Consider the following 13,487-nt stretch of genomic DNA (forward strand, 5'->3'; position numbering starts at 1 on the left):
GTAGCAGAACAGAGCGAAGAATGTCGATTGAAATTTCCGCCCTTTGAGGTTATGTATGCGAATTCTGTTTTGTTAAATTCCAGCGTTGAGAACAACTTTTGAGCAAAAATTCGAGCTGATACTTTGTTAACTTTTGATGCTCTATCATTTTAAACAATATTATTTTTTCAAAATTATTATTTTTTCAATTTTTTTTTATTGCGTTAATTTATAGAGGGCAAAGAGTTAACAATCGTACTACTTGAATTTTTTCTCAAAAGTTGTTCTATGAGCTGTAAATTCAATTTTAAGTTTGCATTCCTATGTAACCGAACAGCGAAAATTTGAATCGTCATTCTTCGATGCTTTGCGCCATCTGTCGGAATTTTTGAGCTTTTGATCGCGAATAAGAATTTTTCGAAAAAATTGAACGGTGACCACGGTGACCGATACGGAATCGGTGCTGCTGCAGGCGTTCAAGGATAGGAATCGAGTCAAAAAGTGTAAAGTGCCTGACGTGTTGGCGAGATCGACAAATGTTGAGTTGAGGACTTTAGACGCAAAAGCAAATCCGGGAACTTTGCTAGGTGGAACTAGTCAGGACACAACACAGTGTCCGGACCACGGTAACAATAATCTTTTTCCATAGATTGTAATGTTTTGCTTTAATTGTTTGTTTTTTTTTTTTTTTTTTTTTGATGCGTAGATCGCTGTTGTCCTTGGGGTGTCTTTAAATCCGTTCAAGACGGAATTGGTCAATTAAAACTCGCCGGCCAAGCTGGACAAGACCAAAGACAGCAGTGGAGCAGAAGCAACACATCAAATGCTGTAATTTATCAACGATCCAGCTCAACGTTTGTTGATTTTCAAAAGTGTACCGAGTGTGTTTGCAAATGTCTTCGGGATGTAAGTATCGAATTCATCTTAAATATGTTCTCTCGATTTAATCGTCTCGCGTTTCTCCCCAGGGCAAACTACTGTTCTGCTCAGACTGGCAGAATGCTTTTCACTAGTCAAGGAAGCAGGCGCTACCGTTGGGCAGCCGTCAGTGTTAACGAAGTCCCTCAACACTTCACTGGGTTCTGGTCAGCTGCGTCATTACCAGCTGATTAAGTTCACTAGGAAGCAGACCAAGACAGTCACCAACGACAAGAGTATCGTTCAAATCCGAGGTCCTTCTGCTAACCTCCCGCCGTTCATGAGATTTCTTGCGCAAAGCATAACTAGTTATGTTCAGGTGAGTAGGGTAGAGTAGTCATCAATGAGACACGGGGAACAATGATAAAATGGCTCTCACAAGTCGTAGTTTCAACCAATCAGGCTCATATTTGGGGGAAAGGTGTATCTACTGGATACACGTCTGCTATAATAGTGGCTTTGGTTATGGATGTTCCCTTGAAAAGTTATTCATAAATGTTTGATTCTGGGGTGTAAAAGTAAATTATGGACAAAAAATACTTTATCGCTCGTAGGCTGCCATTCACACCAAAACTAATATTTCTTCGAATTTCTTTCGACGTTCCATAGGGATTGAGTTGGGCTACAATGTCCTTGCATTAGGTTTGACCAAAATTTAGAATATACCCAGAATCCAGGGCTGTCTCATTGTTCCCCACTAATTTTAACCCATGAGTAACAATGAGACACGTTGATTTTTTTTCATCAAACATTTCAAAATCAATGTAAATCTTTCAAAACATGAATTGAAAGTGATTTTTGGCATATTTATAGAGTTTCAACTTCATTTAACTAAACATACAAAGTTATTTGGTATAAATATATGGATTTTACAAAATTTAAATACTTTTTAGTATAACTTTTGTTAATTAAAGTTTCATGTTGGCAAAATTGCTCTAAAATGTTCAATGCAAGTCACCTGTAATGGAACAATACAAAAACATGATGTTTTACTAGAAAAGTATTGATTTTCGTAGAGTGTCTCATTGTTCCCCAGCTGTCTCATTGTTCCTGCCAAGTGCGTCTACAATGAGACAGTTGAATAACTCTGGCTGTAGATGTCGAATCGATCTCATATTTTGGTCAATGTTAAAACACACTAAAAGAAAGAAAATGCAACAAAAAGCTCATTCAAACATGCTGATGAAAAAATTAGAAAAATCGTTGAAAGTTGAAAACCAAAAGTGTCTCATTGATTACTACCCTACCCTACATTCCGCATTGTAATTATCACTTCCTCATTAAAAAAAACTTTAAGTATCGGCTAACCCCACGGCTAACCCCCTTTTGTACGTTGCTCCGTTAAATCTATGATTTGGTGTGATTTTGAAAATGTTTGTTTTTGGATCACGGTACAGAAAGAATAATTTAACTGCAAATCAATTTAGACAACCTAATTTGATCAAAAATGAAGTTTAAATTTACTCTTTCTGAACTAGGATGTACAAAGGCTTTCGAAATTTACATCAGATTCTAGATTCAACGGAGCAAAAAAATTTTTTGACTTTGGTAAATTTACGTTAGTTTCATCGGAAATTTACATGTTCTTGAGACACTTTTTGTTCGATAAATTTACATCGGATGGCATTTAAATTTCAGATGAATTTGATGTAAATTCGCATCTTTAATGACGTGCACTTTTGGTACATCATTAATGATGTAAATTTACCCGATTTTTTTTTCTGTGTAGTTTGCATTGATATGTTATTTGTTTGCTTTGCAGTGCCTAAAGAAAGTAAATCAAACTCACGTGCAACGCTATAAATAACCGCAAAGTAGCTAAAAATATGTGCAAATCGCGTTACGTCGTGCAAAGCCATACAATATTTTTGCACTTTTCGTACCGGCCGAGTGACACACAGTCACTCTTCGTATCACAGAACAGCTGTTTAATTACATTAACTTGTGTTCTGGTTACCTCGCGTTTTCGTTGGCACTGAACTATGGATTCTACGCAGAGCACTTGGACACGATGTAAGAAGAATTTAAGAAACTCAAGCTATCTCTTACGATTATAAGGTTTCATTTTTCAATAATTACACAACTTTGCTTCCACCGTAAAGGTATGCTCTTTGGTAAGAATTTTTCATAAGCAGTCTCAAGAGCTCAACAATTCTGACCGTAGTTAGCTACGTATAACTTCCCACAGTCTTCTCACTTTCCGCAGTTTCGATTACTTCCAAAAGTTTTCCCCAAGGCCGACAACCCTGCCTCCTACCCGACTTTCGTACACGACTTGGAAGCCCCCGGAGTCATTCAATGGATTCACATTACACTGAGATCCGAAAAAAATGCTCTCGTTACATCCTCACAGCTCACCGTTTCAATGTTCTTCTGGGCCTTTCATTCGCTCCAACTTTTGCACAAATGTTGTACACCAATGCATAAAGACGACTTTTCCCTTGTTTCTGCAACAGAAAGAAGCCTCCATGAATGAATGCGAATCTATTCGTAGTTAGGCGCAGCGTTGTCTTCCATCTCTGGGCATAGAAAATGGTTATTCACACTCCTTTCAGTAGATCGCAGCAGGGATGACACCCAGAGAACCTATGTTTGCTATCTCTACATCTTAGAGCTCATGCTTCGGCTCCCTGTTGAAGGTTCCCCATTTCTTCAAGGCATTAACTTGATTGAATAATTGGTCGTGGACCAAAATGCCTGCCCGAGAATCTCCCAACGACTACCGACGACACACCGTTAGTCGTGAGTTTTGCAGATTTGCTACCATCAGAAGAAGATGACTTTTGTACGTAAGCCGTCAGCGACGACGCTCGGCTCTGACACAGATTGCAATTTTCAAGCATGCAATATGCATCTCGTGTGCCGGCCCCGTGTGTCTGCTGAGCTGCTGTCCGGGACACTAGACGTGTCACGTGTTTTAGAGACGCACACACTGTGGTCTGGGGGATTTGTTGGAGCTGTGAGTCTGGTGGATGCCTTGCCAAAAATGTGACAAAATTATTTAATTTAATTACAGTTTGAACTATGTCGTGCTAGACTGATGCTCGTTGTCGAATCTTGACAAGAGTTATTACTCATAGAGATTGTTTGTATTTCTTAGAAATATTCTATTCTTTTTTATGATGATCAATTTTTCGTAAACCAAGGACTTTTATACAAGTTTAAGGTCAAATTGCAAAAATAGTAGTTAGCGGGATTTTTTAAACATATTATGACCTTGTTGCCAGATTATAAAACTCTTAATTAGTTACAAAGGCCTTTCAAATGTTGATTAAACGTTTTACAGAAAAATAATAATCCCAAAATTCAATTTTATCCTGTTTTAAAAAACTCTTGACTGTTGATGATATTGTTGCCAGACCAGCAAACTAATGATTGATTGGATTAGGTTATTCAATTATCAATTCAACAATTTACAAAAAATGTGGGCCCTGAAGTCATTTTTTATAGAGATTTTCGAAATCCAACCTTTAGAGGAAATCTTTCAATAATTATTCTAATTTTAAAATAGGGTGGGATTTTCTTTTTCTTTTAAAATCATCTCTAAAAATTAGTTTCAAGACAGAGTAGTTCTCCTATAAATGAACAAATTTTTATGTTTTTTTTTAATTAGACTTTGTGTCTACCATTTGATTGTACTAAGAAGACATGTTGCTTCATTAGTTGGTCCATACAAGTCTCCATGCAATTTTTTCATTTGTCCAAACAAAAAGGCTATTAAAATATCAAAGTAACTATGTCTTGTTAACGAAGTTAACGGTGTCCTCAGCAAAGTTGTAGATCTTCAGTTGATTTTCCAATATAATCTAATCTAATCTAATCTAATCTAATCTAATCTAATCTAATCTAATCTAATCTAATCTAATCTAATCTAATCTAATCTAATCTAATCTAATCTAATCTAATCTAATCTAATCTAATCTAATCTAATCTAATCTAATCTAATCTAATCTAATCTAATCTAATCTAATCTAATCTAATCTAATCTAATCTAATCTAATCTAATCTAATCTAATCTAATCTAATCTAATCTAATCTAATCTAATCTAATCTAATCTAATCTAATCTAATCTAATCTAATCTAATCTAATCTAATCTAATCTAATCTAATCTAATCTAATCTAATCTAATCTAATCTAATCTAATCTAATCTAATCTAATCTAATCTAATCTAATCTAATCTAATCTAATCTAATCTAATCTAATCTAATCTAATCTAATCTAATCTAATCTAATCTAATCTAATCTAACACAAACGCAGCCAAGCCGATGAAAGCATGCTGGCAAGTCTTGTGATTAGATTACATTAGTAGTTTTAGAGAATTTTCTCAATTTTAACGTTATTGTGTTGGTTTGAAAAAAATAGTAGACAATAAATATGATTAAAGTCATAAATGTCAAAAAGAAAGTTTTTTCCCACTAATTCCCATTCAGAATTGAAATGCAAAGCGCAAAGTGTGGACGCAACCAATCGCTCCCAAATTTTGGGGAGTTGTTTAGGGGTCGAAAGGCATAAAAAACAAGTTCTGAAAAATCGACCTTCTCGAGCCATCGTAGTATCTATGTATGTATGTTTCAATGATTCAAACTGACTGTTTTGGTCAAAGGGAAGGTATTAGCGGAAAAATAACAAGTTAAACCCATTTCCAATTTTCATGAAAAATTGCTTATTACTTAAAGTTGACCGAGCCACGTAGCCCAGTGGTAACGCTTCCGCCTTGCAAGCGGTAGATCGGGGTTCAAATCCCGGCTCGGACCAACACAACTTTTTTTCCCTTCTGGATTCGATTACTGTCACGGAATCCGCTTTTTAAATGCCGGCCCCAATACTCTTCACGGTTTCCCCTCAGGAACAGGGAAAGATTTACTTTTTTTTACTTAAAGTTAAAAAAAAATAACAAAGCAGTTACGATGGTACCACATTTAAATGTAATTTTGACACGATTTTTAATAGCTGACATACAAAGCACACGTTCCTTGTATTTATTAGTACCTACTTTTTGTATTTTTTACATATATTTTATTTCTAATGGACTGAACATGTACAACCAATTAAATATATTTCATTATTGTGCTGAATTGAAGCCAAGCTGTGATTATTATTTCATTAATTTAGATTAATTTTATCTCATACTGAAACTAACCAACTTATGAAACTTACATTTTTTTATTCAATTTCTTAATATTTTAAATCAAACCTTTATTAACACATGATTAGAAGCTACACAATCAATAAAATACAACAATAAAAATAAAAATTATCTGCTTTAAAAACTTGTTTTGAATTTTCCTTCCAAAAATTCAAACAAATTTGATGTCGTTCATATATAGAAATTGACACAAAACTCTTGTATTGAAATGTTATACATTAAAGTAAGCATTCAAAACTTTTAATTTTTATTCCCTTTTAAACTCTTAAGTCTTTCAATTTGACTTAAATTGCAAAACTACTGCCACCACTAGCATCACTGCCAAGCTGCCTCCAGCACTGCTGGCGGCACTGTTTTTCGTCTTCGTTGATTGAGCTTTGGGGATTGTTGTCGTCTGGACTGCCGGCTTTACGGAGGTCGTAGTTCCAACGGAAGGTTGCACCTTTGGGCTTGTCGTCGTCACGGCGGGCTTATCCGTGGTGGTTGTAGTTGGCGGCCTAGTTGTGGTAGTGGTAGTTGAAGGAACTGTCGAACCTTCCCCGTTACAATTATCGGTGTTACATTCAATGCAAGAACCTGAATTATTCATCGGTAGGTTTGCGCACCACTCTGCCGGAGCGCATCCTCTCGCAATCAGCGTCTGATTGGTTTCATCTGCGAAAATACCCATGAAATTTATGAAACAGTAGATTTTTTTTAAGGAGAAAAATCATTCACAAACCTATGAGTGATCTAGAAATGCAGGTTGTGTTTTCACCCTCGCAAGTCGAGTTCCTATTTAAACACATTACTGCCGATAAAAGATCAGCAATAGGGGATCCACAGTCATAGCACTGCAAGCAGCTGACCGTTAAGGTGCTGGCCAGTGCCATTAGGATGAAAACTAAGAACTTCATGCTTTCTTTGATATGAATTACAACTTAACACAACAAAAATCTTGCAGCAACTAACTGCTTTTTATGATTGAAACTCACTTTATAGGCCAATATGCGCGGGATTTCTTTTTCTAATAAAAGTAAATGACGCATTCATTGGGTAATTTGATGCTCATGAATAAAAAAGGCTGAAAGCATGGAATAACAATGAATCAGTGCATTAGTTGGTACTTTCAATGTAGGTAAATGTGTGGCAGAGTATTTTTTACAATTGGGTAATTTCATATCAATCAGAAATTCATTAAAATCAATCTTTTCTGATCTGTTGGAACCTGAATGCCTAATTTCATTGGAATCAAGAAAGACGAACAGATTTTGTACCAGAAAAAGTATGTAAAATTGCATCGAAAACTGTGTAAATGAAATACAATTAGAATACAAGTTATCGCAATTTTCCATAAACATCGAAAAGAAAATTCATCGATGATGTGGTTATGGTTTACAATAAAACATACAATAAATAAAAACAGAGCGATTTTTTTTTATTTTGAACTACCCAATTTGGGAACTAACAAAAATATATAGCAATAATTGAATAAACATGAATACTTCTGTAACGACAATGATTTTTTTTTTAAACTTTCATTTTTCTGCATTTCCTATTCTACTCACATTTATATTTACAATTTATCAGCACTGTGACATTGTAATGATTCTTTTAAAATGTGTTCTAGGCTGGCTCAAATGAATAAAAGCTCCTGGCAAGCAACTTTCTTTTGATAGTGGGATATTTTGTTTTGCAACAAATGGCTACGAAATATTGCAATTTGTTTTCCGACTTTTATAAATTTCAATGGAAGCATTCAAAGCAAAAATAGTAATTCTTCTTCGTGTAAATTGCCACAGTGTAATATTACAGCCATAAATTGTAAAAGATTAAAAAAAAATTTGCGGCAATAAACATCGAACATTTTCAAAAATTCAAAAGGTTTTTAAATCAACCCAAAAAAGCTAAAAATGATTCTGAATGGAGGGGAATGCATTTTAATTTGATTTTAGCTGATTGCACTTAAACTTTCGTTGAAATTCTGAAGTTTTTTGAAAAAAATATTTTTTCCCCTGATTTTTCGGGCTAATTTTGAAGGGGGGGAGACCTAATGTGATCGTGACTAAATTTTCATACAAATTTAGCAAATACAGACATCGTTACGCGTTACGTAATAAAAGAACGCTTCCTATAAACCTGCTTGACCCAGATATCAAGCTCATCTTGACGTTTATTCTCTCCTTCCTTTTTCACGGTCTGAGAGAATTTCTCTCCGTGTGTGCAGCGTCAAATTTCGCAGATTTTGCCTTCCTAACTGAGAACTTCTAAGGGGGAGAAGGAGTAATATGCACCCCCTAAGGGAAAACTCAAGGGAATGGTGGAAAGAGAGGAATCACAAATCCGTATAAATAATTTCAAGATTTTTCAGGTGTAAACCGAAAACGCGATCAAAAATTAAAGTGGAAGAATAAGGCTGTTTTTTTAATTGTCGGTGTACAGCACGCCGCACTGTTTAATCATTTTCTGACGTCCTTCAATTGTGCAGTCCAAACCCAGTCATTGAATTGGAAAAATAAAATTCTTTTTCAAATTTTCTTTTCTTGATTTGTGTGCACCTACGTCGAAGACCAAGATTGTTTACTTTTTGCTCTTTGGTCTGACAGTCTTGGTCTGACAGATTTGGTCTGTCAGCTTTATCATGGATTTTGGTCTGGTCTAGGCGAGGGATAGGACATAGCACCTTCCTGGGAAAACTGTGATTTCTCAACCATAACAGCATTTCTGTGGAAGAATTTTGTTAGATGTTCTAAAACAACTATTATTCTTCGTCATCCATATGAAAAAAAGTCTTGAAAGCCTTAGAAATTGTTCAAAAATAGCAAATTTCTAAAAACATTTTTGATTCATTCCAAACTATCATGCGGGGCAATATGCACCACAACATTGGGGCAAAATGCACCACAACAACGGGGCAAAATGCACCGGCTTAAAGCAGTTTTCACTAGTCATCACCAGATGACACCGCTGTTTTTACAAAGGAGCTTCTCAGCGGTGCATTTTGCCCCGACCACAATTTTTGCATAAAATTCAATTAAAAATACATTTTTTAATGTATAAAATAATGATAATCATGGCAGAAACTATAAAAATTAACATTTACAATATCAATAAATGTTTTTTATTCTGTCCAAAAATCATATTGAAAGTTCAATGAAAGTTAGATCAAACCACAACATTTTAATGTTTTGCCAATAACTTTAGATGTTCTTATCCTACGATGCTCTAATATTTCCAGCATGGTTTTACAATGTTAAGCTTCCAATTTCTATGATTTTTTCCCCGGAAAATTCTTCCCAATACCGAGAAAATCAGAGGGTTCATTTTGCCCCGGGGGTACATATTACCCCCTCTCTCCCTAATTTGACATCCTAAAACCATCTTCATGTATAGTGGAGAATGGAGAGACATGATCCCCTTATTTGTATCGCACATAACTATTTTAATTTCTCACAAAACTTTGAACATTTTGCATGAATTGAAAGCTTCAAAATTCAACTATATTTGGCTGATAAGGGTATTTAATCAGATGATCTCTTCGAGTTATGCCAAGCGCCTTCAAAAAAATTAAACAAACTATTGATTTTCTATCAGTAACAGCATTTCACATAAAGCCTGCATGATTTTGTTCAAAATATATCAAGATTAGTATGTAAAATATTGAGAAACTAAAAATATTTCTTTTAAGACCAAAATAGAGCATGTTGACAAAAGCAGCTAATTTGTGTTTACAAAATATTTGAAAAATGGTTCAAACTGCAATAAGTCATCTACCACTAAACTGAAGGAGGCTTGAGGCTGATTCCAGAGGCTGTAAAAATGCAGGGATCAAGTCTCTTTAATTGCACTTTTTTAAACAATCGGTTGCAAAAATATTATGACGGTTTTGTACTTGATAAGTTTAACAAACATTTCATGCATAAAAAATATATTTTTTTTATATATATTGTGGATTTAGTTGGTAGCTGGATTTTCTGGAATTTGCTCACGGTCATTGGAAACGGTCGTGGATAGACCCAATTGGTGTGAAAAAGTTCAATTAATAGAAAAATTATGGAATAAAATTTTGATTTTGAATCACTTCTTCGACATGAGGAACAATTGTTTGAACATGCTCGCAATTTTGCCTTCCTCACTGAGGTAAGGCTATAATCCTGCTCTAAAAATGAACTTCGTATAAAAACGTCGTAGACCCACCTTCATGTATACATATCGACTCAGAATCACACTCAGAAGTGTGTATGTGTGTGTGTATGTGTGTGTGTGTATGTGTGTGTGTGTATGTGTGTGTATGTGTGTGTGTTTGTATGTATGTGACCAACAAACTAGCTCATGTTTCTCGGCACTGGCTGAACCGATTTGACCCGAACTTGTTGCATTCGACTTGGTTTAGGGTCCCATAGATCGAGTTTTATACAGATTGAAGTTTCGATAAGTAGTTCAAAAGTTATGTATAAAAATGTATTTCACATATATTTGGATCTCACTTAACTGTATGTAAACTATGTCCGGGTCTATCATCCGACCCATCGTTGGTTAGGTTATCAAAAGACCTTTCCAACGAGTCCAAAACATTGAAGATCTGGCAACCCTGTCTCGAGATATGGCCCCTTAAGTGATATTGATGTACTTTTTTGAAGCCGGATCTCACTTAAATGTATAAAAACATTGAAGATCTGGCAACCCTGTCTCGAGATATGGTCCCTTAAGTGATATTGATGTACTTTTTGAAGCCGGATCTCACTTAATTGTATGTAAACTAAGTCCGGCTCCACTATCCGATCCAACGTTGGTTAATTTATCAAAATACCTTTCCAACGAGTCTAAAACATTGAAGATCTGGCAACCCTGTCTCGAGATATGGCCTCTTAAGTGATATTGATGTACTTTTTTGAAGCCGGATCTCACTTAAATGTATGTAAACTATGTCCGGGTCCATCATCCGACCCATCGTTGATTAGATTATCAAAAGACCTTTCCAATGAGTCTAAAACATTGAAGATCTGGCAATCCTGTCTCGAGATATGGCCACTTAAGTGATATTGATGTACTTTTTCGAAGCCGGATCTCACTTAAATGTACGTAAACTATGTACGGATCCACTATCCGACCCATTGTTGGTTAGGTTATCAAAAGACCTTTCCAACGAGTGCAAAACATTGAAGATCTGGCAACCCTATCTCGAGATATGGCCACTTAAGTGATATTGATGTACTTTTTCGAAGCCGGATCTCACTTAAATGTATGTAAACTATGTCCGGGTCCATCATCCAACCCATCGTTGGTTAGATTATCAAAAGACCTTTCCAACGAGTCTAAAACATTGAAGATCTGGCAATCCTGTCTCGAGATATGGCCACTTAAGTGATATTGATGTACTTTTTCGAAGCCGGATCTCACTTAAATGTACGTAAACTATGTACGAATCCACTATCCGACCCATTGTTGGTTAGATTATCAAAAGACCTTTCCAACGAGTCTAAAACATTGAAGATCTGGCAACCCTGTCTCGAGATATGGCCACTTAAGTGATATTGATGTACTTTTTCGAAGCCGGATCTCACTTAAATGTATGTAAACTATGTCCGGGTCCATCATCCGACCCATCGTTGGTTAGATTATCAAAAGACCTTTCCAACGAGTCTAAAACATTGAAGATCTGGCAACCCTGTCTCGAGATATGGCCACTTAAGTGATATTGATGTACTTTTTCGAAGCCGGATCTCACTTAAATGTACGTAAACTATGTACGGATCCACTATCCGACCCATTGTTGGTTAGGTTATCAAAAGACCTTTCCAACGAGTGCAAAACATTGAAGATCTGGCAACCCTGTCTCGAGATATGGCCACTTAAGTGATATTGATGTACTTTTTCGAAGCCGGATCTCACTTAAATGTATGTAAACTATGTCCGGGTCCATCATCCGACCCATCGTTGGTTAGATTATCAAAAGACCTTTCCAACGAGTCTAAAACATTGAAGATCTGGCAACCCTGTCTCGAGATATGGCCCCTTAAGTGATATTGATGTACTTTTTTGAAGCCGGATCTCACTTAAATGTATGTAAACTATGTTCGGCTCCACTATCCGACCCATTGTTGGTTAGGTTATCAAAAGACCTTTCCAACGAGTGCAAAACATTGAAGATCTGGCAACCCTGTCTCGAGATATGGCCACTTAAGTGATATTGATGTACTTTTTCGAAGCCGGATCTCACTTAAATGTATGTAAACTATGTCCGGCTCCACTATCCGACCCAAAGTTGGTTAGGTTATCAAAAGACCTTTCCAACGAGTCTAAAACATTGAAGATCTGGCAACCCTGTCTCGAGATAAGGCCCCTTAAGTGATATTGATGTACTTTTTTGAAGCCGGATCTCACTTAAATGTACGTAAACTATGTACAGATCCACTATCCGACCCATTGTTGGTTAGGTTATCAAAAGACCTTTCCAACGAGTGCAAAACATTGAATATCTGGCAACCCTGTCTCGAGATATGACCACTTAAGTGATATTGATGTACTTTTTTGAAGCCGGATCTAAAAAATTGATGAAACTTGTGTACAGCCATTGTTGTGAGGAAGGCTCCAACCACATAGGTGGATTAAGTTAGTTTTTTTATTAAGTCAGAAAATATTATTTTTCTTGAAAAAAGTTTCATTTTTAACCACATGATCACCCCTAATTCAGGCTCGATGCCGCTATCATGCGACCGCGTGCTCCATTTGCTTTTCAAAAAAGCTGCAGGTGGATGGTGAGACGAAGTGAGGGTGAAGAGGTTTAGACATTTTCAATCGCATCAGACCCGCTGCCTATTTCGACGGTCGTTTCCAACAACCGCGTCCAGTTAGGAACTGATCGTGCAATAAATTTTAAGTGTTTTCGATCTATATCAATACAAAGAAAAAAGATCTTTTGAAGGGATTTTTGCAGTAATTTTTAGGAAAATGCGTGAAACTGAATCCAAACATTTTTTGAATATTTTCTTAGTTTTTCGCAATGAGTTTGGGTCAATTTCGCACAACTTTCTAGAACAAAGCTAATTTTGTTAACCACATGCTGACGAGATACAGGCTAGGGATCAAGTGATCAAGTCTCCCTCTATATGTTGACTCAGAATCAAATTCTAAGCAAATTTCTGTGTTTGGTGGATGTTGATCAAAATAATTGCACTCGATTATCTCGAGACCGTCTTGGAGTCCCATAACACGATATCAATTTTTTTTAGATGAAATTTGTCTGGCATCGGCCTTATTTAGAGGTTAGGTTATTCCATGCCGGGACCCGTGGTGTAGGGGTAAGCGTGGTCGCCTCTCACCCAGTCGGCCTGGGTTTGATCCCAGACGGTCCCGGTGGCATTTTTCGAGACGAGATTTGTCTGATCACGCCTTCCGTCGGACGGGAAGTAAATGTTGGCCCCGGACTAACCTAAAAAGGTTAGGTCGTTAGCTCAGTCC

General features: G+C 36.3%; 2 protein-coding genes and 1 long non-coding RNA gene across 5 annotated transcripts in view; 1 reads left to right on the forward strand and 2 right to left on the reverse strand.

Annotated features, from left to right (window-relative positions):
* Positions 1 to 13,487, reverse strand: part of LOC6049708 (transmembrane protein 164) — a 72,441-nt gene that overhangs the window by 20,687 nt on the left and 38,267 nt on the right. The gene's annotated exons all lie outside the window — the stretch shown is intronic.
* LOC119766677 lies at positions 386 to 1,210 on the forward strand. The gene is made up of 3 exons (XR_005277051.1): positions 386 to 605; positions 686 to 885; positions 948 to 1,210. It is a non-coding gene; the product is annotated as an uncharacterized LOC119766677 (long non-coding RNA).
* On the reverse strand, positions 6,274 to 7,104 carry LOC119766676 (salivary glue protein Sgs-3-like). The gene is made up of 2 exons (XM_038251888.1): positions 6,769 to 7,104; positions 6,274 to 6,701 (listed from the first exon to the last, which is right to left on the reverse strand). Exons 1-2 carry the CDS (start codon positions 6,941 to 6,943, stop codon positions 6,322 to 6,324), a joined length of 555 nt encoding a protein of 184 aa, XP_038107816.1. The 5' UTR covers positions 6,944 to 7,104; the 3' UTR covers positions 6,274 to 6,321.

This window comes from Culex quinquefasciatus, chromosome 2 (assembly GCF_015732765.1).
Source record: "Culex quinquefasciatus strain JHB chromosome 2, VPISU_Cqui_1.0_pri_paternal, whole genome shotgun sequence".
NCBI classification, from domain to species: Eukaryota; Metazoa; Arthropoda; class Insecta; order Diptera; family Culicidae; genus Culex; species Culex quinquefasciatus.